This window comes from Sciurus carolinensis, chromosome 3 (genome assembly GCF_902686445.1).
Source record: "Sciurus carolinensis chromosome 3, mSciCar1.2, whole genome shotgun sequence".
NCBI lineage: Eukaryota > Metazoa > Chordata > Mammalia > Rodentia > Sciuridae > Sciurus > Sciurus carolinensis.
The window spans coordinates 62,377,222-62,405,177 of record NC_062215.1 but is presented as its reverse complement, the minus strand read 5'-3'; the positions used below and the strand labels follow the sequence as shown (position 1 = coordinate 62,405,177).

The 27,956-nt window shown below is 38.2% G+C and overlaps 1 protein-coding gene and 1 non-coding gene across 4 annotated transcripts in view; both read left to right on the top strand.

The window, feature by feature from the left end:
- Positions 1-27,956, top strand: part of Vps53 (VPS53 subunit of GARP complex) — a 157,127-nt gene that overhangs the window by 53,721 nt on the left and 75,450 nt on the right. For all 3 annotated transcript variants that reach the window (XM_047547064.1, XM_047547063.1, XM_047547062.1), the window contains exons 7-11: positions 1,516-1,635; positions 14,886-14,964; positions 17,760-17,903; positions 18,331-18,473; positions 20,738-20,879. In XM_047547064.1, the coding sequence (XP_047403020.1) occupies positions 1,516-1,635; positions 14,886-14,964; positions 17,760-17,903; positions 18,331-18,473; positions 20,738-20,879 (628 nt within the window). The remainder of the gene's footprint in view (positions 1-1,515; positions 1,636-14,885; positions 14,965-17,759; positions 17,904-18,330; positions 18,474-20,737; positions 20,880-27,956) is intronic.
- On the top strand, positions 12,957-13,062 carry LOC124981513 (U6 spliceosomal RNA). The gene has a single exon (XR_007108026.1). It is a non-coding gene; the product is annotated as a U6 spliceosomal RNA (small nuclear RNA).

Sequence of the window (27,956 nt, the reverse complement as noted above, 5' to 3'; positions counted from 1 at the left end):
TGAGGGGGACCTAGAAAGAACATGAGAATGATTCCAAGAATAGGGATCATTCACGTGAGGTAGAGCTATACCATTATGGCAGACAAGGTGATTCAGGTCCCAAATCACTCCCAACAGCCTCTGCTTTGGCAAGTTTTCCTGCTGGTTTGGGCTGGGTTGCACTGTCTGTCACCTAAGACCTTTGGGAACAGATCTTTGATGTATCATTCAACCCATTTTATTTATTTATTTATTTATTTAAAAATGGAATCTCACTGTGTTGCCCAGGTTGGTCTTAAACTCATGGACTCAAGTAATCTTCCTGCTTCAGCCTCCTGAGTATCTGGGGCTCACTTTTTTTATTTTTCCAAAGACAATAGCTTCCTGTTTGGCTTATAGAGGGAATGATACATAAGTACGTTAAAAATAATATTAAAAATAGGAACTGGTTATTTACTGCAAAGGAACAATCCAAAGTCTCCTTCACTAGCATTTCAGTTTACTTCTATGGTCTGTATCAGGCTGAGAATTCCCCCTGTCCCAGCCTCAGTGTAATTTCACAAAGGAGAGAAAGAGCCTCTTCACAAAAATGTTATCCAAAATCTTGGGATGGTGGGAATAAAGGAATGCATGGAAGGAAAGGGGAGGAGAGAGCAGACTCCTTCAGAGCACTCCTGGGTGTTACCTGGGCTTCTGGGAGTCCCTGGTCTATTCTCATGCAAGGAGTGATCAACCAGGGAACAAGTCAACATGACTGAAGGAACAGTCTGTGATATTCCTTCCTTCAAGTGTCCAGTAGTGGCAACATAGCACCTCGACTTGAATTTGAGCCTGTCTTTTCAAATGCCTCTGAAGGGAAATCATAAATTATACACTTAGTGTAAAAGCCCAACCCTAATGAAAAATTTAGATCTAATAGTTTGTACTTCCTTGTGCCTTACTGTTGATTTTTATCTGCATCTTTTATGTAAGCTTCATTAACCATAGCAGTAGGAAAGTAGACATCTCCAACACAGAGTTGCTTATATTGGCTTAAAACCTACAGATTTAACATGTAAATGTTAAATGTATGTAAATGTGTATCCTGAAAAGATAGTTTCGTTTGTCCATATACTACAATCCTCAGACAGTAACATCTCTACCTCTGTTCTCTGTTCTCCTATAATACTCAATGCAAATCCAGATTGAAGCCTGCCAAGATTCTCCTCCCACCACGCAGTGAGAATCCATCACTCCCACATTTTTGTACCACCTGTAGCATGTGACTTGAATTTCTATTTAATCTAGCAATTAGTTTCATGGGTATTTGACTCTCTCCCTTATCAAATGATGTCACCTTGAGGATTTGGGCCAGGTCTTATTTTTTTCTCACCTAGAACACAGCACCATACATATCTAGCATTTGGAAAATGTTGATTAAATTGAGTTGATGTGTATTTTAGAGCTAGAGCAAGTTGGTCCATATCTGTATCTTGTGTCCTTAATGGTTTTTTGTTGTTTTTTTAAAAGAGTTTTCAACTTCTTATTTCTTTGCAGAGCCATGACCAGGCGCAGGCAGTATGGAGAAGTTGCTAATCTCCTTCAGGGTGTAATGAATGTTCTGGAACACTTCCACAAGTATATGGGAATTCCACAGATACGGCAGCTTTCTGAAAGGTAAAATGTCACTGAAGAAAACAGTCCTTGTTTGAGAAAAGATGGTGTAGGAAGTGCTTAAGCATTGAGCTCTGCATGCTCCTGGTTGAATCTTATTGTATGAAGTAACCTCAGATGTTAAATAGTCTAAATCTGTGTGATGCTGGGATCCCTCATAACACCTCTTACAATGTCTTCTGAGCTACCTGTGTCAGATAGTTGCTGTTGTATATATGCAAAATTCTTAGTTGTCTATAATTTGTGAAGGAAACTGTCCCAGTTATTTTCTTGTAACAGATCATCAAAAAAATCACAAAACTTGTTGTCTTGAAACAATTATTTTGCTCATGCAACTTGGCCTGGCTCAGTGAGGACTCTGTGCTCCATGCAGTATCAACTGAGGCAGCAGAAGAGGGATTTGAAGGAACCATGGCTGGTACATTGATGCTCACTGTTAGCTGGGAGCTCACCTGGGAAGTGGACTGGGATCCCTGCTGTCCTCTATGGGCTGCTTGGGCTTCTTCATGGTAAGGTGTCTAGATTCCAAGAATGGGCATCCCAAGAGAACTTAGCCTTGGAAGCCACATAGCATCACTTCTGCTATAGTCATAATGCTCTCAAGATTCAAGAGGAAAGAATTCTTCCCCTACCCCTGGGATGGGAGAAGCGTTGCAGTCATGTTGGTAAAAGAGCATGTAGGGTGGGATGTATGACTGGGCAACCCTTTTTTGTTGTTGTTATTGCTTGGGATCAAACCCATGGCCTCACTTCTGCCTGGTAAGTGCTCTACTCCCCAACCCTGCTGTGACAATCTTTAAAAAATATGCCACTAGAACTTCAGATGTGACAAAATTATGACTTTCTCTCTAACTTTATTCTTTCATTCCTACCACTGTTGAGTTTTAATCTCAACTGATACAGATCCAACAAAAAGAAGGGCAGATGCTTATAGCAAAGAAAGATGAGAATTCTAAAGGAGGGTGAGGGGTGGCTAATTCATTGCCTTTTCTACTGGAGAAACACTAAGAAGGAAAAGATGATGGTGATTGACAAATCCTAACCTTCCTTGCAGCAAAGAAGAAATGAAGGGACATTCCTTAGCAGCAACATCATATTCAGCTATCTTTCTTAGTAAGTCCTTACTGCAGCAGACTTTTTTTTCTTTTTTTAATATTGGTGATTGAACCAGGGGTGTTTTACCATTGAGCTACATCCCCAGCTATTTTTATTTTTTTATTTTGAGACAGGTTCTTTCTAAGTTACTGAGGCTAGCCTCAAATTTGCAATCTTCCTACCTCAGCATACTGAGATTCTCAAATTATAGGCATGTGTCACTGTCCTGGCCAGACTTCCTTTTTCCTAAATTTCTTTATGTTTAATTATACAAGTAATTCATATGTACATTCTCTTTCATTTTAAAAAAGTCAAATATACAGATGAGATTTAAGCTTCCTTTAACTGTACCTCAAATCCCAATTACTCTTCCTATAGATAATGAATATTGTGAATGTAATGCATATCCCTCTGGGAATTTTTTTTTTTTTTTTTTTTTTTTTGTGGTGCTGGGGATCGAACTCAGGGCCTTGTGCTTGCGAGGCAAGCACTCTACCGACTGAGCTATCTCCCCAGTCCCTGGGATTATTTTTTTAATTTTTGTTTTTTTATTTTGGGGACTGAACCCAGGGGTGCTCTATCACTGAGCTACATCCTCAACCGCCCCTGCTTTTTGTAGTACTAGGGATTGAACCCAGGGCCTTGTGCATGTGAGGCAAGCCCTCTACCCACTGAGCCACATCCCCAGCCCTATTTTGTATTTTATTTAGAGACAGGGTCTCACTGAGTTGCTTAGTGCCTCTCCTTTGCTGAGGCTAGCTTTGAACTCTTGATCCTCCTGCCTCAGCCTCCCAAGCTGCTGGGATTACAGGCGTGCGCCACTGCACCTGGCTTTTTTTTCTTTTTCTGAGACAGTCTCGCTATGTGATCCAGACTGGCCTCAACTTCCTGGGCTCAAATGATTGTCCTGATTCAATGTTCTAAGTCGCTGGGACTACAGGCAGATACCACTATACCTGGCCCTCCAGATTTTTATTTATTCATTTACTTGATTTTTTTTTTAAGTAGATGCCTTTATACTACATGCTTTGTTCTGAAACCTGCTTTTCATTTTCAACCTAACAGTGTGTTTTAGTTTTTTCCCCCCACATTAATATGTATAGATCTATCTCATTCTGTGCATGGAATTCCAGACTATAACATTCCACAGATTAACTATTTTCATGTAACTAGATTTTTCCTAACTTTTAAAATATACTTCCTTTCATGTATATTCAAGTATTCTTTAGGATAGATTCTGAGTCACAGGGTTATATACATTTAAGATTATGATAACACTACCCATTTTTCCCCCCAAAAAAACTCTATATTTTTATAGTACCATCTGTAAGGACATGACTGCTTATTTCCCTATACTTTCAACATTTGATACTGTCCATTTTCATTTTTATCAATCTGATGAAAGAAAAATGGTATCTAATTCTGCTACTTTTCATTTCCTTGGTTAGTTGTAAGACTAATATTCTTTCCATTTGATTACTGGTCATTTACATTTGTTGGTGAAGTGTCTGTTTATGTCCTTGGCCCATTTGTCTTTTAAATTATTTATCACATTCTTAGTACTGATTTTTAGTAATTATTCTTTTTCTTCTTCCTTTTTTTTTTTTTTTTTTTTTCTTTTATGGTACTGGGGATTGAACCCAGGACTTCATACATGCTAAGCAATCACTGACTACATTCTCACCCCTCTTTTTTTAAAATTTAATTTAATGTAAAATTTTTTTTGTATTATTTTTTTAGACTGCATTTTGATTCTTTGTACCCAAATGGGGTACATCTTTTCGTTTCAATGGTTGTGCATGATGTAGATTCATATACTATTCATGTAATCATACATGTACATAAGGTAATGATGTCTGTCTCATTCCACCATTTTTCATACCCATCCCTCTCATTTCCCTCTACGTAATCTAAAGTTCCTCCATTCTTCTCTCACCCCCCACCCCCATTATATATCATCATCCACTTATCAGGGAAAACATTTGGCCCTTGGTTTTTTGGGATTGGCTTATTTCGCTTAGCATGATATTCTCCATTTTATTTTGAGATAGGGTCTTGCTGAGATGCCCAAGTTGCTCTCGAACTTGTGATCCTCTTCCCTCAGCTTCCTAAGTAGCTTGGATTGTAGGCATGCACCACCATACCTGACTGATGAGCAGGAATTCATTATATATTCTGGATAATAATCTTCTGTCAGATCTGGGTAGATCTTGCCTATAAAATCATTTGAGTATATTACCTATTTTAGATGCAGATCTTTGTCCTTTCAGTTTCTTCTATGATACTTAGATGTTTGACTTTTTAAAATTTTTAACATTGTGGTAAATATATGTAACATAAAATTTACCATTTTAACTATTTTAAGAGTATAGTGCAATGGCATTAAATACATTTATATTATTGTCTAACCATTGCCACTATCCATTTATAGAATTTTTTCATCATCCCAGACTATGTACTTATTAAACGTCAATTCCCATTTCTTCCTTTCCACAGTTCTTATTCTACTTTCTGTAAATTTGCCTGCTGCCGTCTTATATAAGTGGACTCAAACAAGATTTGTCCTTTTGTGTCCATCACTGAATATGATGTTTTCAAGGTTCATCCTAGTTCTAGCATGCATTAATTCCTTTCCTTTCTAAGGTCAATATTCTGTTATATTTCTATACCAGATTTTGTTTATCCATTCGCCTGTTAGTGAACATTTGGATTGTTTCTGCTTTTTAGCTATTGTACTTTTTGATATTTGTCATTGCTTGCTAAAATGTGAAGTCAATCTGATTCTTACACCTTTATAAGATGACCTATTTTTGTTGGGTTTTCTCGTGCTCTGGATGCATTTGAGATTTAGGGCTAGGAAGATTGGGGAATTTTATTAGGACACAGTTCTTTTCATTTCTGTTGCACTGTTTTTTTTTAAATATGCTTAATCTAAAGACTTATACATTTCTTTATTTAATTTTTTTTACTTTTCCCACTGTGCAACCCAGCAGCCTAGAGGCAGAGGCCAGACAGTGGTTCAGGGCCAGTTCGCTCTGGTGTGGGACACTATGAGAGGCCTGGGGGGACAGGAGTTTCCTAAGTTCTAAGAATTGTTCTCTTTTGTCCTTTTCTTTGAGTAGTCTTTGTGATTTGTTCTTGCTATTCTCTCCTTGTAGAATTCCTATTACATGAATGTTGGAACTTCTGAATTTGCTGCCATATTATTTTTATGTGTGTTTGTGTAGTGTAGTGGATATATACTACTTTCCAGCTTTTTGCTCTTTGAGGCTGCTTTCTGAATTTCTCAACTCAGTCTTCCTGTTTTAATTTATTCTTTATTGTTCCTAACCTGCTATTTGTCCCAGCTATTGACTTTTTAAATTTAATAATAAAGCTTTTTAATTTCTAGGATATCTAGCTGGTTCTTTTTTCATGGATATATCCTCTTAAATATCCCAGATAACATAAATTATATGTCTCTGAAATCTCTGAATTACCTGATCTGTATAGTAACTCTCTTCTTGGTGTTAGCATTCTTTAAATATGTGGTGATTCTTAACAAAAGGCTCATTTTTATTTTTGACATTCTCTGTTAGTCTAAAGAGGAATGCTTTTACCGCCACCTAATAGGGGAGGAGAAGTTGGGTGTGCTGTTCTGCTCAATTGTACAACAGATGGCTCTTATAAGGTGAGGTGGGGCAGGAACTGCAGGCTGCCAGGTGGGTGTACCAGGTGCTGATCCTCTGGTTTTGGAGGCTCCCTATTCTTGGATGTTATCAGCCCCTGTGGCCACTGCTGAGGTTCTCACACCCAAGGGCCCACACCCAGAGCCTCACTAAGAATTCAGGGTGAGGATGCAGACGTGGACACTGGCTTAGATACTCTTATTGCAGGAGTCCAGCATATGCTGCTGGAGGTTGCCTCCCGACCCCCTGCTCCTCCTGGTATCCACCACCTTCCTGTCTTTCATTTTTGAGAAGCGTCATTAGGCATTAATGTTTGTCTTTAATCTTGTCCCACCAGGAAGTCTTCAGAGTGTCTAGTTTACCACTTCTTCTCTTGCCTGGTTCTGGATTTTTATTCAGATATTTTCATAATTTCTAAGGATTCAAAGCAGGAAGGGGAGGTTGCAGCATGTGCTCAGTGTGCCATCTCATAGTGGAAATGCCAAGGAGTTACTAAGGAATGTCAGAATAGAGTTTGGCAGAGTGCTGGGGAAATCACCACCCTTTCCCTCATCCTTCCTAACCCATCACACGTAGAGTTGGCTGATTGCCTTATCAGACTGGAAATGTGAAGCAGCCAAGAAAGCCCACGAACAGGACTTTATGAACTGCAAGAGAGAAGGAAGCTCTGACGGAGAAAGCAGACTTGCTTAGTGGGTGGTGAGGAGAAGAAAGGCAGTGTTACCTACCCCTTCTCTCATGATGATCTGAAGTTGATCCTTTTTCCCCATTCATTCTTTCTTTCCTTCTTCTACCTTCCAGACCTTTACTATGTACCTTGTATATTATAGGTCTTGTGCTGGGGTACTAAAGGCACCACGATTGAAAAAAAAAAAAAAATACAAACTTTCTGCCCTCAAAGAGTTCACCATTTTTGTATGGAGAAGAAAGACACCAATAGAAAATTCTAGTACAGCACATATGCAACTAGTATGTGCTAGAGAAAGTATATAGGATCTTAGAAGAGGAATTGATAGAGTGAAGCAGGGACTGAGGGTGGGTGTCATAGAAGAGTTCAATTTTAATGTGACTCTTAGAAGGAGGATCTTACCACCAAGATAAGAAGTGGTGGGGGTGGGAAAAGACATCATCATGGTACTTTGACTAGATAGATAGATAGATAGGGTCAGAGTTTATATGTCTTTCTAAAGAATTTATTTTGTGGACAATGAAAACTTGTAAGCAGAAAGGGACATGATCTCATTTATATTTTATAAAAGTGTAATGGATTATATGTATAAGAGGTATAGATTAGGAGAATAGCATAGCCTGGAAAAGATAAGAACCTTGGAAGGAGTTGTGTTTAGGAGTGGGCTGCCAGTTGGTTGTACGGAAGGAATATGATATAACAGAACTGTATTTGTAAAAAGCAGCATAGTGATATGGTAAGGTTGCCAAGACTATTCAATGAGGAAAAAATAGTGTTTTCAACTAATAGTGCAGGGAAAGCTGGATATTAACATGCCTGAGATTAAAGTTGGACCATATAAGCTAGCCCATATACAAAATTCACTCAAAATGGATCTGTGGGGGCTGGGATCGTGGCTTAGTGGTAGAGCACTTGCCTAGCATGTGTGAGGCACTGAGTTTGATTCTCAGCACTGCATACAAATAAATAAAGGTTCATCAATAATTAATAAAAATATTTAAAAATGAATCTATGACTTAAATGTAAGACATGAAACTATAAAATTATCAGAAGAAAATTTAGAGCACTTCTTCACAACACTGGATTTGATAATGATTTCTTGATAATGACACAAAAGGCAGAGGCAGCAAAAGAAAAAATAAAATGGATTTCATAAAATTTTTTTAAAAATTTGTGCATCAAAGGACACTATCAACAGAGTAAAAAAGCAACCCACACAACAGGAGAAAATGTTCACAAATCCTTTATCAGACAGAACTCTAGAATATACAGAGAATTCTCAAAACTCAACAACACAAAAACAACCTGATTAAAAAATGAGCAAAAGGGCTTGGGCTGTACGTAGCTCAGAGGCAGAGCACTTGCCTAGCACATGTGAGGCACTGGGTTCAGTCCTCAGCACCACATAAAAATAAATGAGTAAAATAAAGGTATTGTGTCCAGCTACAACTTAAAAAAATTTTTTTTTAATAAGCAAACGACTAGAATAGAGATGTCTCCAAAGAAGATATACAAATGGCCAAAAGCACATGAGATAATTAGTTCAGAATCTCTAATCATTAGGGAAATGCAAATCAAAACTACAGTGAGATACCACCTTACACACATTAGAAGGTCACTATTTAAAAAACCAACATAGGAAATGAGTGTTGGCAAGGATGTGGAGAAATTGAAACCCTTGTGCTCTATTGGTAGGGATGTAAAATTGTATAGTCACTATGGAAAACATTGTGGCAGTTTCCTGAAAGATGCAATGGTGCACACCTGTAACCCCAGCTACTCAGGAGACTGAGGCAAAAGGATTGCAAGTTTAAAAGCCAGCCTGGCCATACTTGATTTTAGAAATCTGCCTTAAAAAAAAAAAAAAAAAAAAAAAAAAAAGGCCAGCATGGTATCTGATTATTTGTTTAAATCTCAACACATTTGAATTAATTTCAAGTGTAACATGTTACCCCTGAATTGTCCAGGACAGATGTCATTGTTCTGTATTTGTAAGGTCATCTGATACTTTAGGCACCTTTTGTTCTTAGATTAAATGTTGTAGTTTCTGACTGATTTAGTGTGAAATTATGACAGCTGTTTCTTCCAACTTATATTGATCTATTCTTTGCATAATGACTACATTATTGTGGTTTGAGGTTCAGTCTCTGTGTATATGAAATAAATACTTAAATTCTCTTGTTTCTAAAAAAAGAAAAGGAAAAAAACCATCACAATTAAATATGGGGTTATAATGCTTTGAAGAAAAAAAAAAAAAAAGCCAGCCTGGGCAATTTAACAAGACGCAAAATAATTTATCTCTAAATAAAATAATAAGAAGGGCTGGGGATGTAAGCTCAGTGTTAGAACACTTTCCTAGCAAGGCCCTGGATTCAATCCCCAGTACTACAGAAAAAAAAATTAAAAATAGAATTACCATGTGATCCAGCAAATTCACTTGTGGGTATGTTCCCAAAAGAATTGAAAGCCTATCTAAAAATATCTAAGAGATATCAGTGTACCCATGTAATAGTATACCCTTGAGTAAAATGGCATGTTGTTTGCACATAACTTAGGCACATCCTCCCCTGTACTGATTGAGCTTCCCTAACCAAAAATTTTGAAATCAGAAATGCTTTGAAATCTGAAACTTTTTGAGTGTTGACATGACTCAAAAAAGCCTGTACAAATACTCCAAAATCTGAAAAACTCTGAAATTTGATACATTTCTGGTCCCAAGAAAGCAGATGAGAGTTAATTCAATCTGTACTTTAAATCATCTCTAGATTACTTATAATACCTGATACATTGTAAGTGCTGTGTAAATAGTTGTTATATACTGTATCTTTTAGGGAATACTGTCTAGAAAAGGTGCACATATTTAGTTTGAACACTTTTATTTTTATATATTTTTGTGTGTGGTACTGGAGATTTAATGCAGAGCACCTGTGAATATATGCACTCTGTAATCATTAGCCCCATCAAACACTTTTTTTCCTCCAGTATTTTTGACCTGCAGTTGGTTAAGTGCACTGATGCAGAACCCACAGATACAGAAAACTGACTGTGCTTGACTTAATTTTTAAAGATTCCACATGTAAGAGAGATCATGCAGTATTTTTCTGCATCTGGCTAATTTCTCTTAAAATAATGTCCTCCAGATTTATCTATGTTGTTGCAAATGATAGAATCTCCTTTTTAAAAGCTGAATAATATTCCATTATACAGTAGAATACACCATAGTTTCTTTATCCCATTTACCCACCAGTGGACACTTAGCTTGTTTCCATACTTTGACTATTGTGAATAATATTGCTGCGAAAATAAGAGGACAGATACCTGTATCATGAGGTGTTAGTTTTATTTTGGGGGGCTATATACCAGAAGAGGGATTGCTGGGTCATATGATAGTTTTATTTTTAATTTTTTGAGGAAACTCAATTTTACTTTCTATAAGGGCTATACCAGTTTACATTTCTACCAAATGTTCTCTGCCCCATATCCTTGCCTACATTTTACATTTTGTCCTTTTGATAATAGTCATCCTATTGCCTATGAGGTGGTATCTCATTGGGATTTTGATTTGCATTTCCCCCATGATTAAGTGATATTGACCATTTTTCACACACCTGTTAGTCTTTTGTATGTCTCCTTTGGAAAAATGTCTTTTTGGGTCCTTTTCCTGTAATTTTAATTAGGTTATTTGGTTTTTTGCTATTGAGTTTATGAGTTCCTTTATATTTTGACTAGTAACCCTTTATTGGATATATAGTTCATGTTTCCTTTGCTGTGCAGATTTTTAGTTGAATGTCGTTCCATTTTTTTTTTTAACATTTGCTGCCTAAGTTTTTGATGTATTCTCTGCTTTTTAACATTTTTCAAAGATATAGTTTTAAATTTAAAGGAATTTAAATTTAAATATTAGAATGACATTCCCTTAAAAAAAAATCCAACATTCTATCAATATCTTTCAGTCATTATTCATTATCACATAGGATTGCTGCAAACACAGGAGGACCTATTTTTCCTTTAATTTGTTTCACAACCTCTATTTGCCATAATTTTGTGGAAATTAATAGAGTAAATAGCACTTAAAAAGAATACAAGATGGGCTGTGGTGTAGTTCAGTGGTAGAGTGCTTGCCTAGCATGTACAAGGCCCTGGGTTCCATCCCTAGCACCCCCCTCACACACACACACAAGAACAGAAGACGAGAAAGCTTCTTGTTTTTGATGCTCAACTAAAAGTTGGAGGAAAATCCAAACTTCTTATTTTTAGCATCATTTCTGGTGAATTTTCCTCCCTTATGTTTACATAGTGATCATAGAACCATCTGGAAATGATAGAAATAGCTGTTTGTTTGGAGGGAGGGGTGATGGCAGGAGAGTTACGCCCTATGCATTGCTTCAGTTTCTCTAGTCTAATATCTTGCTGTCTATAAATCGTAGCAGTCATATAAAAGAATGTATTCTAAAGTCTTTGCCTGTAGGTTTGAAATATGAAGTTCATGGGCCTTGACTTGCTATTTGTTCCAACTACCCTTCTGGCAAATGCTTAAATGTTTAATGTAGCGTGGAAGGAAAGATTTTTTTTTTTCTTTAATATCTTTACATTTCAAATCTTCCTGGCTAAAGCATATCCATGAAAGCAAATGTTTCTAGTCAGTATTTCCTGAAAAAGAATGGAAGATTCTTGCATTTTCTTCAAAACCTTGAAACCAAACTAAAATGTATTTTTCAGAGCTACTTCTAACCTCTTATATGTGAGAGAAGTTTGGCAGGTTGGGAGGTCACATGGTGTAGCAAACAAAAAAATAAAGAAAGAACTAAACCAAGGAATGAACAGGCCTGACTGTTTGATAAGTTCTTTGGGGGCCTCTTTCTCAGTTTCAAACTCTGTGGATTGCCCTTGATGATCCCAAAGATGTCCCTCTCAGTCACTTTGTGACTTAGGTTGAGAGTCTTTTCTTTTAAAAAAATTTTTAAATATACTTTTATTTATTTATTTATGTTTACACGGTGCCGAGGATTGAACCCAGTGCCTCACACATAGTAGGTGAGCGCTCTACTACTGAGCTACAACCGCAGCCCCAGGTTGAGATTTTTTATAGTGCTTATTGGAAAGAGCAAATAGAATTAACCTTTCTGTTCAGCACAGACTATTCAGGAGGTCATTACATTTATTTGGAAACTCTTACTCACAAGATAACAAGAAATTCAAGGTTACTTCATCTACAAATGTCTAAATAATTATCATAATTTGCTGTCCCTCTGCCACCACCCATTATGAAAAACTGACCAGTCATTTAGGAAAGGGCACATTTGAACAACCCCAATGTCACATAGCGTGTTGGATGCTGAAAGCCACTGGTTGATTTTCCTTTCCAGATAGTTCAGTGAATCTTTCATTTCCTACAGGTAACCAACTTTGCATTGCCACCACATGACAAACTGAATTTATTTGGATGACAGGAGGAATATCTGTTTATCCTAGTCTCTATTAGTTGTAAGCTGACTTTCTTAAGAATGACTAGGAAAGCTTGGTAATTCAACTCAAATATTTGCTTTGCTAAAGAGTCTCAATTGATCCATCTTTTTATAGTAGGAATTTACTTCTCATTGTTAGAAGAGGAATAAACCTAAAGGAGTGAATCCAAACATGTGTCTGTTAACTTAGTTCTAGGATCCTCCTTAGGTAATTGATTGTAAAGACTACAATTTACATGTCACTCTGAAAATGTTTGGGATTATTGTTTGGGTTTATAGGTACCATCAGTAATGTCTACAAGGAAATGTTCTTTCATCTAAATCATTGGTAGACACTTCAAAAACTACTGATAGAAATGTTTCTAGGCAGAAACTTTTTCTTCTGCTCCAGCATTAATTATACACCCAGTGCTTGCTTCAGCAGCATATATATACTAAAATCATGATACAGAGAAGATTAGCATGACTCCCGCACAAGAACAACACACAAATTCCTCATATATTCCATTTAAAAAATAATAATACATCCAACTTCCAGCCATCTGTAAAGATGAATGCCATCACCAGGCAGCACTATAAGATAGGTATCATAGAATAATCAGTTCTGGAGAGGACACTGAAAATCAACATATAGTGATCTCTAGCCTCACCCTTCTATATCACAACAGTTCTTAATTGTGGCTTATGTAGAAGTAGTGATTTATGGTTACGTGCAGTTCACTAGTTGTACATCTAAATCTAACTTGACTCAAGAAGTAACTTTGAACATGGATTACAGATCATTACAAATCAGAGTCTAGTGATTCCTTCTCTTTTATGCTCCAGCAATACCACGTCCCCTCATAGGTTCTGTCTTTCAGCCACCAGGGTCAGCAAGAACATGGAGGTTGGGAATGGTGGGGGTGATGGAGTCAGAGCTAGGTCAGTCAGTATCATTGACTGTTACTGTGGTCAGTAACCCTGAGAATACAGCCATGAGTATATCTGGCCAGGGTGGGACTTTCCCTACAGGAATGTCTGTATGGCTTAGGAAAGAACTAATGTGCTCTGTGTACTTCCAGGAAGAGGGTAGGAACAGAGGGGCCTGAGCTTTTGGAAGCTCAGTCTTGTGACCTGGCAACATAGGAAGCCATCTGTTGGCTCATTCTGAGGCAGTCACAAGATGCTCTATGATACAGTTTTATGAAAGCACATTCTTTTCTCTCATATCATAGTTCACACTCAAGAGCTGTTTCCCATCATCTGTTGGGCCACTCTAGGTGGGCAGTCCTGACTAATCTGGAGGGTTATCTCAGCAAGTTGCCAGATACTCCTTAGTGGCCAAAGAAGTGGTTTTAAGTTGCTCACTATTTCTAGAAACTTTATAAAGTCAATCCAGAAGTAACAGAGTGAAGACAAGAAAGGAAGCATGCTATTTTATGGTGCTTTTAGCAAAGATAAGTATTTGCCTCGGGCTGGGAGCAGTGCAACAGTGGCTTCAGAGCTTTGCTCTACTCAGGCTGTGGGGCTGGCTGGGGCAAGCAGGCTTTACCAGTATCCGACAGCAGGGGCGTGTCCTGGAGGACAGGTCGATTGCAGGAGTGCTGACAGGCAGTTCCTGTCTCATCCTCCTTGTCCTCCTTTCTCCTTGTTATTCAAACTGACAAGTATTTCTCAAATTTCTAGCCTACATACAAACCACTGTCAAGTACCAGCCGCCCCTTTCCAACTAGTTTTTGGTGCAGTTCACTGTCCCTGAATCTAAATCTTTGTTCATCAGCCTTCACTCTTGTTGAGCCCTTCATTTGATCACTTGACTTTTTCTTTTTACTTTAGAGAATATTACTTTTGCTCATTTGTTTAAAAATTATGATCCTGTGTTTGGTTTCTGAGTTAATACAAAAACAAAAACAAGAAAAGCCCTATCTTGAAACAGTGTGGAGCCCTCTTCCCATCCTGTATTCCAAGCAGTGGAAAAGCAGCTATCCCATTAGTCTAAAATGGATATATGTTTGAATCAGGTGCTATTACATCACTTGTTCCTGCAGCGTAACTACCAAATGAAATGTTGCGGAGAGTAACATATCCTGCGTCTTGACGGGTAAAAGGTAACCTACAACTTTAGGGATATAGAAAATCTATCCTGAAAGTAAATCAGGTGCCGTGGTCCTGCCTGGTTGTAAACCTGGTACTAATGTGTGACTTCTCTTTATCTAGACATACTGCCCTCTCCCTTCATGGGTGACCTCCTGGAAGATCTCTAAAGACTCAACGATTCAGACCCCTGAGCTGGTGTATAATTACATGCTGGTATTTGAAGATGATGCCAGGTAATGATATGTTCTCTCTTCCTCACAGAGTGAAGGCTGCACAGACCGAGCTGGGACAGCAAATTCTGGCAGATTTCGAGGAGGCATTTCCTTCTCAGGGTACCAAGGTATTGTTTTGCATTTTCTCTCCAATCTTTAGATATTGTCATCACCCTCTCTTAGTTTGTACTCACTACAATTTATTCGCTTATCATTCTAAAGTGTTTGCTGGCAGTAGCAAATCTGTTTGATGAAAGTTTAAGGTAATGAGACCATCGCTGATTTTAAATATCCCAAAGTAATATATGACTCTGTTGTCAAAAAGTGAGGATTTGTTTTGGTTTAATTTAATGTGTGTCAAACCCTTTATGTTGCCTGCCCTGTAAATTCCTTTTTTCTCATGGCTGTGTTTAAAAAGAATATTTTCAAGCTGTGATGTTTTTTAGGATTGTTACATAACTTATTGGTTTCAGGTTGGTTAAAAAGACAACCGGGAGGAGTATCCAGGGGCTTATGTAACTCCCAGAGTGACACAGTTTGGAGACTCACTTTTGATGATGATAAGCCTGTTTTTTAGAATTAATGCCTGTCATTGCTCACTGGTAGTGTAGTTGTTTGTGCTGGGTCTGCGAAGCCCACAGGATTTCGCTTGTGAGCCATCGTTTACACTTCTCATGTACAAGCTTTCCCTCACTTGGTTGTCACTGTGCTGGGGTAACTGCTGTTAGTTCTATCCTTCACATTGTAGCAGATGTCATGTTAATGCTTTGCATGTGTCAGCAAGGGCAGAACCTTCAGAAGCTTTTTTCTCTATTATCTGAGCTACTTTGAGAGAAAAAAAATTGTTCAAGGCAGAAATGAACTAGGCACATGGGCCAGCAGCATTCCTTGCTGTGTTTTGTGGGTGGGGATGGGGATATACATCCACTTACTGAGCCAAGGAGTATTTCCTGGACCTGCTCTATAATTCAATAACTGGAAATATCTTAATTATTTTTTCTTTGTGCTCCATAAAAGAAACTTAGGAAGTAGGCCGGGGGTAGCTGCCCTTGCTTTGGCAAATTGCTTTCTATAGAAAACCTGCTCCTGATTTTAATATCTTCATATTTTGTGGCCAACCACTGGTAATCAGATACTTATTTATAAAGCACTTTTCTTTTCATCTTCCTTAGTCACCTGATGTAATTCCGGGAGGGAGTAGATATTGGAAAGCCACTATTCCTATAGACCACACAAGGATAACAAAGGTCATAGAGGTAAAAAAGGATTTTAAGGATAGTAATTGATTATGAGCACCAGACTTCCTAGGCCAGTCTTCTTTCCAGCAATCTGCTGCCCCATACCATTTCCAGACATTTCACAAGATGGGTGAAACCCATCTGTGTTAGATAACCACAACCTACTTTATTTGCCAGGTCACACCAGGCAAATGAATATAATTATTTTCTTTAATGACTTGCCTCCTTTTCTCTGGCTCAGTGACTTAAAAGTTTTTGTTGTGATGGGTTTTTTATTTTTTTTAAGCTATTTTTCAAATAGGGTTTGACACAGCTTCTTTTTCTTTTTCCTTTCTTTTTTTTTCTTTTTTTTTTTTTTTGGTTACTAGAGATTGAACCCAGATGCACACTCTCTACCACTGAGCTACATCCCAGCCTTTTAAATTTTTTATTTTGTGATAGGGTCTTGCTAAGTTGCCAAGGCTATTCTTAAACTTGCTTGCCATCCTCCTGCGTCAACCTTCTGAGTCCCTGGGATGACAGGCCTGTACTACCACACCCAGCAACTTTTCTTAAAGGCTTTGTGTTACTCTTCCTATCTTGCAAATGGTAACCAAGATATTCAAAAAATGTCCAAGGTAACCTAGTCAATCTTTTTGGAAATGAAAAAATGAAAACCTGTGAACCTATAGGTTTTGGCCTTTTTGACTTCTCTATCAAATCAAGCACTTTCATCTGGAAGCTAGAGTTGAGCAGTCAGTATGTTCAGCAGGCCACATAATAGAGACTAATTATGGAACAGGTCACATTTTAACAATTTAGGTATCAGGCAGCTTAGATTACACTTTTGAAACACTTGAACTTCAGTTGAGATGGATAGAATTGGGCAGAATTGACAAAAATAAATGACAATGATTTGAAAGACCCTTACTGATCACCTAATTCAAGTTCATTATTTGTCAAATGCGGTTGAATAACTTCTCAGAGCTACATGACTTTTAACCAATTCAAGAGTAGATTCCAAGTATTCTTTGTGGTCCACAGTCAACCACATTCATTCAATGATTCACCATATAAAAAGGTTTGGTGAGGCTAAATTGCTATAGGTAATAAAAAAAATTGCCTCCTGATCTCCCACTGTTGTTTTCAGGTCAAGGGACCAACATCGCAGTATGTTACCTTTGGCTGCCTATATTAGACTAACAGTGAAATGAATCTGATGGTTTGGAATCTGTTTGTGACCACACAGTTTGGCACAAGTATGACACATTAGCAACAATAATCCCAGAGATTGGAATCAGGGAAAAGTGGCACATATGGAGTGACACTGGTGTCCTTATGACTTTTAGGCCTCTTCAGCAGACTCTGACATCAGAGACTGCTGTCATTCTGACTTTTTAAGGTCTCTTTCAGTTTGGGTATTCAGAAAATAAAATTTCCTATGATCCTTGCTGGCCCTGTTTTCCAAAATGTCTGATTGCTGATTCACAGGGTAGTTTTTATCTTGTCTACTTCAAGACTAGCTTACTGATTCTTTCATCGAGGAACAAGAAACTAAAATATCCATCTACAGTAGAAAGAATGAGTATCTAGGGAGTGGGAGTAATAACAATAAGAGAGAAACAAGAAGTAGCAGCTGTCAGAAGCTATGAAATTTAATGATTGTTTCTGGCATTTGAATTCATGTGTGTTGTTTGTTTTGCTAGAGGCCAGGAGGACCCAGTAATGTCCTGCGAGATGCATGTCTGGTTGCTAATATTTTGGACCCCAGAATCAAGCAAGAAATTATCAAGAAGTTTATTAAACAACATCTGTCAGAGTATCTAGTACTTTTTCAAGAAAATCAAGATGTAAGTATTGACCAGAAGAGGTCAGATTTAACACTTGAGTTTTATTGGAAAATAAACACTGCCAAGCTTATCAATTTATACTTTATTTAGGGACTGACTTTATGGTTCAGTGGTTCTTAAGCATTTCAAGGTCACTGACCACTTGGAGAAAGTAATGAAAGCTGTAGATTTTCTTCCCAGAAAAATGCACCAATGTATACACAACTTTATGTACAGTTTCAGGAAATTTACAGAACCCTAAAGCCCAATCATAGACTCCGGGTTAAGAATCCCTGGACCAAGTAAATATGGTAGTATGTATTCTTTCAAATGGTGAGAAATACAAAATGGCTATCATTTTCTTTGTTCTCTGTTTTTGCTTTTTTTCCTTAAACTATCAATACTACTACTAAGCACTGGAGTGTTTTTTGTTCCTTCCCTTCTTGAGGTTGCCTGGCTGGACAAAATTGACAGACGCTATGCCTGGGTGAAACGCCAGCTTGTGGACTATGAGGAGAAATATGGACGAATGTTTCCACGGGAGTGGTATATGACCGAGAGAATTGCAGTAGAATTCTGCCATGTGACAAGGTATATTTCAACTCTCCACTGGTGCTGTTTCTAATTGAATTTTCAAAATCAGTTTCCCACTCTGGTTTCATATTGTCCTGTGGATTGGGCACCACTTCCAGTCTCTACCAGATATAGCCCTCATACCAACTATTGCACAACCCTCAGCTCTCCTCTTGGCTGCAAGTCTTCCTGTTGCCCAGCACTTGCCTCAGTCTGCCTTCTCTCCTTTACCAGCTCAGGATCCATCAACCAGGTTTGCTTATAGTGATTTACCACCCCTACCTTTCCCCCTCCTTCTGTGTTGCGTGTGGCAGCCTGCAGTGTATGTGTCCACCATCATGTGGATTTTCTGACTTGCTAGATACATGGTTCCATAGAGACAGAAGCAGTATCTACTTTAAGGACATGGCAGACACTCAGGAAATACTTGTTGAATGAATTTCCTTATACAATATTTATATTCTATTATTGATAATATTGGCATCTGAGTGTTTTGGGCATTTTAATGCCCTCTCTTTCATCCTCTCTGCAATATCCTTGAGTGTAGTCCAGACTACATAGTCCCTTTATTTTGAAGAACTAGAGCCCAGCAAGATTAGATCAGTGTGTCCATGACAAATGTAAAGCTGGAACCAAGCTTTCTTATCTTTGTTTGTACATGTACAACAATAGTGATGGTAACTGGTTTTATTAGTTATAGATTCCTATCTAACAGTACTAATTATATCACCTGCAGGTTAAACAGAAATAAAAGCCTGATCTAAATATAACTCAGTGACCTTAATATAATTTATAGTGGTCATCTTTCTTAAAATCAGAAAAAGTACAGTCAAATTGCATACTTTAAACACATCATAGGGGAAAAATGTTTCAAGTGACATTGGCTTTTTAAAAAAGAGTTTATTTTTGGAGCCATTTTGGAGTCACAGCAAAATTGGGCAGACAGTACAGAGATTTCCCATATACTCCCTGTCTCTACACATGTAACCTTTCCTGTTATCAGCATCCCCCACCAGAGTAGTATGTTACAATCCACGAACCTACATTGATACTTTTATCGTTTACATCAGGTTTCGCTTTTAGTGTTATACATTCTGTGCGGCTGTTGTTTTAAGAAACATGTTTACTACCATAGATTTAGACCAGAGTGTTTAACAAAATATAGTATTAATTCAGGGTCAGTTGGGGTTGTCACCATCTAAATTCCAGTTAGCAAAGAAATGGCGAATTCCTGGAAAAATTGTTTATTAATTCTCTTTTGCATACAATCAGCAGACTTGAAAACTAATTCTGTGAAAAATGAATCCTGCAAGAGACTGGAAGTGTACTAAAGCCAACAAGTCTCTGTGGGCGTCAGTACCTGCTATTGTTGTCTCAGCTAATGGCGGGGCTTCTGCCAAGCTTTTATTGTTAGAATTTTGGCTCAAGTCCTACAGATACATCATTCTCAAATAAACTCAGAGGCACTTTTTTTTTTTACTTTGCCATTTATTTGTGTGGGAAGAGGATGATAGCTTAGTACTTAGTAAGAATCCTCATGTCACTGTACCCTAATAACCTACATTCTAAAACAGAACACCTTGGTAGGCTGCACATAAGCTTCACAGGTAGGTACCACCTAAGCATATACATGTCACCTTTCACATGGGTGTTCCATATCTCATGAGTCCCTGCTGTAGGTGCAGAGATGGTTATTGAGCTATCTGAAAGGTAGATTTGTAATTGAGTAATTTATGAGTTTTGAAATTACATAATATCTGTGCATTTTAGTAAAATACTAAGTGCTTCATATATATTATTAGCAAGCTATTGAGAGGTTTAAAGGTGTAAACACAGTAGTCACCATGTAACAAAGTAGCATCCATAATCCTAGAGTTTTCTCTTTTTTTACTGGTGAATAATTTTACCTTAAAATTCTTTACGTAGTCTTTACGTAGTCTCCCCCTATTATAATTGTTCTGTTTTATTAGGAGTTGTTATTAATCTCTTACTTTGCCTAATTTATGAATTAAACCTTACCATATATGTAGATAGGGAAAAAAAAAAAGAGTACATGTAGGGTCCAGCACTAGCCACAGTTTCAGGCATCCAGGCAACATCTTGGAATGTGTCCTCTGTGAGTAAGGAGGACCGTTGTATATCTCTTCTCCAGGCATTAGACCAAGCTGATAATAGACCTCACAGTTTGACGTGATAGCACATTTTTTTCTGAATATAAGCTGTTTATTTCTTCTATCTCAAATGATCAGTTTGTTTGACATTCTTATCTCTTTATTTTGAAGGGCAGAACTTGCTAAAATCATGCGTGCCAGAGCTAAGGAAATCGAGGTGAAATTACTTCTTTTTGCTATTCAGAGAACAACTAACTTTGAAGGGTTTCTTGCAAAACGCTTCTCCGGTTGCACCTTGACCGATGGAACCCTGGTAAGACCTTCCTGAGGAGGCTGGACTCGGACATGAATGGCTGGGGTGGCTGGGCTTCACCTCCATCCTTTGGCTCCAGGGCCAAGCAGTCCTTCTACCTCAATATCCCAAGAAGCTGGGACCATGGGCACACAATCATATCTGTCTTTAATTTTTTTAAAATGGGCCAAACCAGTGATTTTCAAACGATTCTTCTAACAAAACCTCATGTTGAATCCAAACACAACAACAGCTAGCATTTTTTTGAACATCTACTATACGTCTCACACTGTGCTAGGGGCATTTACCTGCAGCCAATCCCTGCTTCATCTACTGTAGGAGTTATGTACTGTACTCATTTGCATCTTATCATGGTTGCTGAGCTAATATGCAAAAAAACATAAAAACTCAGCTACTTTGATTGAAGGGGAAGCAAGTGTAGGGAGTTAAAGCTGGTATCCTGTTCACTCATTCACCCCTCACATCTGTTAGCTTCTCTAACTTTCAGTCTTCTAGTCCTAAGATTCTGGGACTTCAGTAGACTCCTCTCCTTGTCTCACAAGACCTACCTCAGAGTAGGTGCATCAGAGGCTGGTCCTCAGGGCGCCAGGCTGAAGAGTGGTTGTGGCAATAGCCAGGTTTTCAGGCAAAGGCCACAAGGCCCTATCTGCTTGGGCTCACTCATGACTTTGTTAAAGTAAAATACAACTGGAACTGCAAAATACTCTTTCTATACTTAATAAATAGAAGATATATAGATACTCTTTTTCCTATTGACTCATGTTCAAAATTGATTTCTTTTTAGTAACAAGAGAAAAAAATAGTTCGTAAAAACAGGTGAAAATGTCTTCAAAAAAAATTCAAGTCACCCAAGGAATTAGCTAACAGAAACACCCTTGAGGGAAGCATGTGTCTCTCCTGAGAAGTAAGTGGTTGGCCTTAGCACCTGCCTGATTTCCTCATGCTAACCATCTTCTCTGTCCTACCCAAGCCATGTTTTTGGACTGTGTTCAGAGACTTAACACTGGGTTCAGCTTTACAGAGAGCTGCTTGAAGACAGGGAGGTTTAAGCATTGAGTATGAACCCCACTCTGGGAGAAGCCCCTGAGCTCCCATGGCCTCTGGGCAGAGCTAGTAGAACATAAGGACAGGTTCTGTGAGCCAGTAATCCAGCAAACTAGACAGAAAATAGGCTCCACCCAAGATTCTTGAGTACGTTGGTGCCATATACCTATTGTGTGCTATTCTTCTCCTCCATTGACTAGTCCCTACCTTCTGGTGATTTTTATTTTACATTTAGAGGAGGTCTAGGATCACAGGAGAACAAATAGTCCTGCTGTATTTCATGATCAGGATAGCCTATAAACTTGAGTCTCCCTGGGAGATGCTGTATTTTTCACTTATCCAAGGAAATCCCCCAAAGGTCAAATGGAGTAGTGTAGCATGACAGGGGAGATCCCTTTTAGACAAACTGTAACTTGGCAAGCAGGGTATCCAGGCAGAGAAACTAAACAGGAAAAACTGACAGGAGCTCTGCTTCAGTTTGCAAAGACAATGCTTTTTTGTACAACATGGGTATATCATTGTCAAAGTAGAAGTTGGCTGATTGTCAGCATGTTCTGTCTCAAGGGGGGCAGGGCTGGAGGTGCTTGTTTCTTGGGGCCACTCGGCCCCTCTTCACCTTAACACACTCAACTAGGATAAAACTCCTGGACTGGAGCCATTTCATCTCCTGGCAACTGCTATGCCCCAGGACAATGGCCATGATCAACTAGGAACACTTGAACTTTTCCCCCCAGTCCCTTCCTTTTTGGTCATCTGTTTGAAACTTTCTGGAAGAACTGGTTTGTAAATTTCCCTTCCCAATTGTTCAGGTGTTGCTTTTCCTCTCCTATCAGGTTTTTAAGGGAGTTTCAGGTTAAAAATTCTTGGCATGAAAATCCTACACAATACTATGAGTTCTTCGTTAACCATCTGTGTGAACAGCTCTCTTCTTCACTCACTTCTCTGAATCATTTGACTTCTACAGGTCAGCTTCTCACCCTGGACCATTCTTTGTCCCAGTTGTCATGACCCAGCACCAGTCCCAAGAGTGGGTGCTCCATAGCGCTCAAATATTTTTTACTCTTAAAGATGAGTTTCTAGAAAGCAACTGAACTTCCTTTGGCCTCTTCAACTAGGCAATCCAGTTCTCCAAGAATTGGTTTACTATTACTTAACTGCTGGGAGATGCGAAAGTTTTTACTGGAAATGATGTTCACACTAAGCCTGGTCCCCGCCATCACCTTGCTCTGGACTAACTGGGCCACATCTTCTCCACCTGTGTTCTGCAATCCTTAGTGGCAGTGGCCCTGATAAACCAGTCATGGCTACTGACCATGCTCTCAACAGAGCGCACTGGAAGAGGACATCCTGACTCCCAGTCTAGCTACTTGGCACTCCACCTAAAGACTTGCTATTTTCTGGTCCCTTGCCTCCTTTCTATGCTGTTTCTTGCCTTTTTTTTTTTTTTTTTTTCTTTCTTTCTTTTTTTTAGTACTAGGGATTGAACCCAGGGGTGCTTAACCACTGAGTCACATCCCAAGCCCTTATTATATTTTATTTTGAGACAGGGTCTCACTAGGTTGCTTAGGGCCTCACTAAGTTGCTGAGACTGACTTTGAACGTGTGATCCTGCTGCCTCAGCCCTGGGATTACAGCTGTGTGCCATTTGTGCCCAGCCCATGTTGGACTCTTTTGAAATCCTTTTTGACTTACCATTTTTTTCAGGGTATTGGAATAAACTACAAAATGAACCATGGTGGCATATCTTGATACCCTTTAATATATGCCACATTTCATAGAAAGTTAGTGAATTCCGTGGAAAGTGATCATGGAGCAGGTAGTAAGTCAGCCAAGGCACCAAGTTGGCCAGAGATTCTGCTTTGCTGCTTCCTCCCTTGACCATGCCACACCCCACCACTACCTCCATTACCTGCTTCCCTGTGTCAATCAGAACCTTTAAACCCTTGGTGACTTTATCAGTGAGATAATAAGAATGGCCTTCAAAGTGTGTCAGACTCAGCAGAAAGACCTGCTGTACCTTAGCTCCTCCCAACTGACCAGTGGGATGCATCATCTTTTTCTCTGTTTTTAGAACTGTGACTTTGACATTCGATGGTAAATGTCAAAGACTAGAAGAGCCATAAGGACAGGGCTTGCTCTGTCTTTCTTGTACTAGTTCTGTCGAGTTTGATCATTTCCTGTGCTGCAGCTATTACTAGAACAAGTGAACCACTGGTGCTTCTTCCAGTTGCCTCAACTTCTGATCCTTTAGGAGGGATTCAAGGTCGTCTTTAAATTTAAATGCCTTGAAATTAAAAGCAAATGTCAGGATGTGATATAACTATATCCATGTGCATTTTTAGTGACTCAGTTAGATTGAAGGTGAACAAATTATATTCAACTTTCTGCTTGAAAGCAGAGTAGATGGGGTTAGGTTTTTATAACTGTCTCACTGAATTTGGGAGTTTATTTTTTTAATAAAATAAAAAAAAATTCCCCATTTCATACAGCTGGATTTCCCTTCCTCTTGGCCTGTGCATGAATTGCCTTTCCAAATAGAATTATCCTTTGGCTTATAGGGGTCATATACATGTACACTTGCCCAGTTTCAAAAATTACATTACAAATATAGAAGCTGTAGTTGCAATTTCAACCATGCAGTTTAGCACAAGAGAATGTACTTTGGAAAGCCTGTGCAGGGTACCTCCCCCAACACCTCAGCCTTCCAGCAGCCTAACCCCTGGTCTTATAGGAAGACTATAAGAAGCTGACAGGCAAGGTTGCCAGTTCTGCCCTACATGGAAATAGCTTTCCCTTACCTGATAAGCTCCCTTCAGTGTCCAAAAACATTTTGCAAGTGGTTTCTTTACACTAAAGAAATATATATTCTTCTATTGAATTACATTCTAAGGGGAAGTTCACGTTTGTTTCTGAGAAGAGGGTAATACATTGTCAAGATAGAAAATTTGAAAATTATAGGCAAAACAAAAATTATAGGAGAAAACAAAAAGCCACCCATTTTCCTTTCAGTCACAACACCCATTTTGTGTTCTTTTTATACATTTTACCCAGTTGAAATTACACTTTTTAAGTACATTTTTTTCTGTGTTTTTATTTTTTAAATTGAAATGTAATTCACCTAAGTTTTTCACAAATAAACTCACCTGTTGCTGGACATTGTGGCTCACATCTGTACTCCAGCAACTCGTAGGAGGCTGAGGCAGGAGGATTGCAAGTTCAATGTGAGCCTCAGCAACTTAGTAATACTCCGTCTCAAAATTTAAAAATCAAAAGGATTGAGGATGTAGCTCAGTGGTAGAGTGACCCTGAGTTCAATTCCTCATACTGGGAAAAAAAAAAAAAGAAGAAACCCACCTTCTTTAAAATTCAGACAGAGTCTCACACAGTATTGCCCAGGCTAGCCCCAAACTCCTGTGCCCAAGTCATCCTCCCATCTCAGCCTCCTGAGTAGCTGAGTCTGCATGTGGGTGCCACTGTGCCCCAAAACTCACCATTTAAATTGGACATTCAGTGAATTTTAGTAGATTCACCAGGTTATGCCACTATTTCAACTGTTCAGTTCCAGAACATTTCAATTACCCCCAAGAGAAATCCTCCTTAGCAGTCACAGTTCCCTCCTTCCCACAACCCTGGACAACTACTCTTCTACTTTTTGCTTTTTGCTTTTGTGCCTATTCTGGGCGTTTCACATAAATAAAATCATGCAGTAGGTGATCTTTGCACTTAGTTTTCTTCCACTTAGAACGGTGTTTCCAAGGCTCTTGTGTGTTGTTGCACGTATCAGAACTTCATTCTTTTTTATGGCTTATGTATCAGTACATGCATTCCATTGCATGGATATACCACATATTGTTTATCTCTTCATTAGTTCATGGACATTCGGGTTATTTCCACTGTCTGTGAAGAATAATACTATGAATATTTGTGTACACGTTTTTGTGTGCACGTATTTTGTAAGAATATGCCTAGCAGTGAAAATTGCTGGGTTGTATGGTAACTATATATTTAACTTTTTAAGGTACTGTCAAACTGTTTTCGATAGCAGCCACACTGTTTTACATTTCCACCAGTGATGTAGGAGAGTTCCAATTTCTCCATATCCTTGCCAACACTTGCTTTTTCCTTTTTTTTTTTCTTTAATTATAGCCATCTTCATAAATGAAAAGTAATATCTTATTATGGCTTATATTTTCTTTTTTCCTAATGACTAATCATATTGAGCATCTTTTCATGTGCTATGGTCAATTTGTGTGTTTGTGTTTGTGTATTTTTTTTTCCAGTATTGGGGATTGAACCCAGGGTATGGTACATATGAAGCAAATGCTCTACCACTGAGCTACATCTCCATCTCTTTTTATTTTTTTATTTTGAGACAGGGTCTCACTAAGTTACCCAGGCTGGCTTTGAACTTGTGATCCCCCTGCCTGCCTCAGCCTCCCAAATAACTGGGATTATAAGCATGCACCAACACAATGACTAGTATATCTTCTTTAGAGAGAATTTTTTTCAAGTCCTTAACCCATTTTTAAAATTCAAATTTATTTTTAACTGTCATATAAAAAAATAAGAATTATACTTATTTATGGGAGTACCATGTGATGCCTCAACACATGTATATATTGCCTGATGTTCAGATCAGGATGGACATCTCTCCTTAAATGTTTATCATTTCTTTATAGTATATATATTCAAATCCTTTTGTTTAGCTTTTTTGAAATATACAGTACATTATCTATAATCACCCAACATTTATTTATTTATTTATTTATTTATTTATTTATTTATATGCGGTGCTGAGGATCAAACCAGGGCCTCACACGCCAGGCAAGTGCTGTACCACTGAGCCACAACCCCAGCCCATCACTCTACTTTTAATAGCACATCAGTAGTTGTTATCCCTTACTATAATTTAGTATCCATTAATTTTTTTTTTTTTTTTTTTTTTTTTGGGTGCTGGGGATCGAACCCAGGGCCTTGTGCTTATAAGGCAAGCACTCTACCAACTGAGCTATCTCCCCAGCCCCAGTATCCATTAATTTAATTGGATTAAAATTTAGTTTAATTTAATTTAATTTTTTTAGTGGTAGTTCTTTATTTTATGATAGATCACATATATAATTTGCAAACATTTTCTCCCATTTTATAGGTTTTTTTTTTTTTTTTTTTTTTTTTTTTTACCCTTTTGGTAGTATCCTTTGACACATAAAAGTTTTTAATTTTGATGAAGTCTATTTATCTTAATTTTTTGTTGCTGTTGCTTGTGTTTTGGTGTCATATTCAAGAAACTGTTGTACAGAATCAGATGTTTTCTCCTAAGGGTTGCATGGTCCTGGAGTTGTACCCAAGGTTGTTCTATCACAGAGCTAAATTCCCAGTCCATTTTATTTTTAATTTTGTTACAGAATCTTGCTAAGTTGCTTAGGATCTCCCTAAATTGCTAAGGTTGGCCTTGAACTTGAGATCCTATTGCCTCAGCCTCCCAAGTTGCTGGAATTGCAGGTGTGTGCCACCATGCCTGGTTTAATTCTTATGTTTAGATCTTTGATTCATTTTTAATTAATTTTTGCACATAATGTGTAAATATAATTTTATATCCTACTTTTCTTCATATGTCATGCCTGAAGTCCTTTCTCAGTCACTGCATAATGTTTCATTATATAGATATTCCATAATTTCCCTAACCATTCTTTTCTTCTAAGGCTTTAAGTCACTTATTTCACTTTTATAAATAACTCCTCATGAGCATTTTTGTGAACAAATTTTTGTTCACAACTGAGATTATTTTGATATTAATGGGAGTATAGGTATGAGCAAAAGGTATGAGCATTTTCAAGTTTCAGAGAGCCTGTGTTAAACTGCTTTCTGAATTCTTACTTAAAGGTTTTCATAAATACAGCAGCTTGGTCTCACCCAGCACTGACTCTTGATATTAGTGGTGATTTATTAAAATTCAGAAGTGGTCAGTCTTCATGCATTGATGCTTAATATACAGGAGTAACTGCCAAATAAAAAAGGGACAGCAGGGGCTAGAGT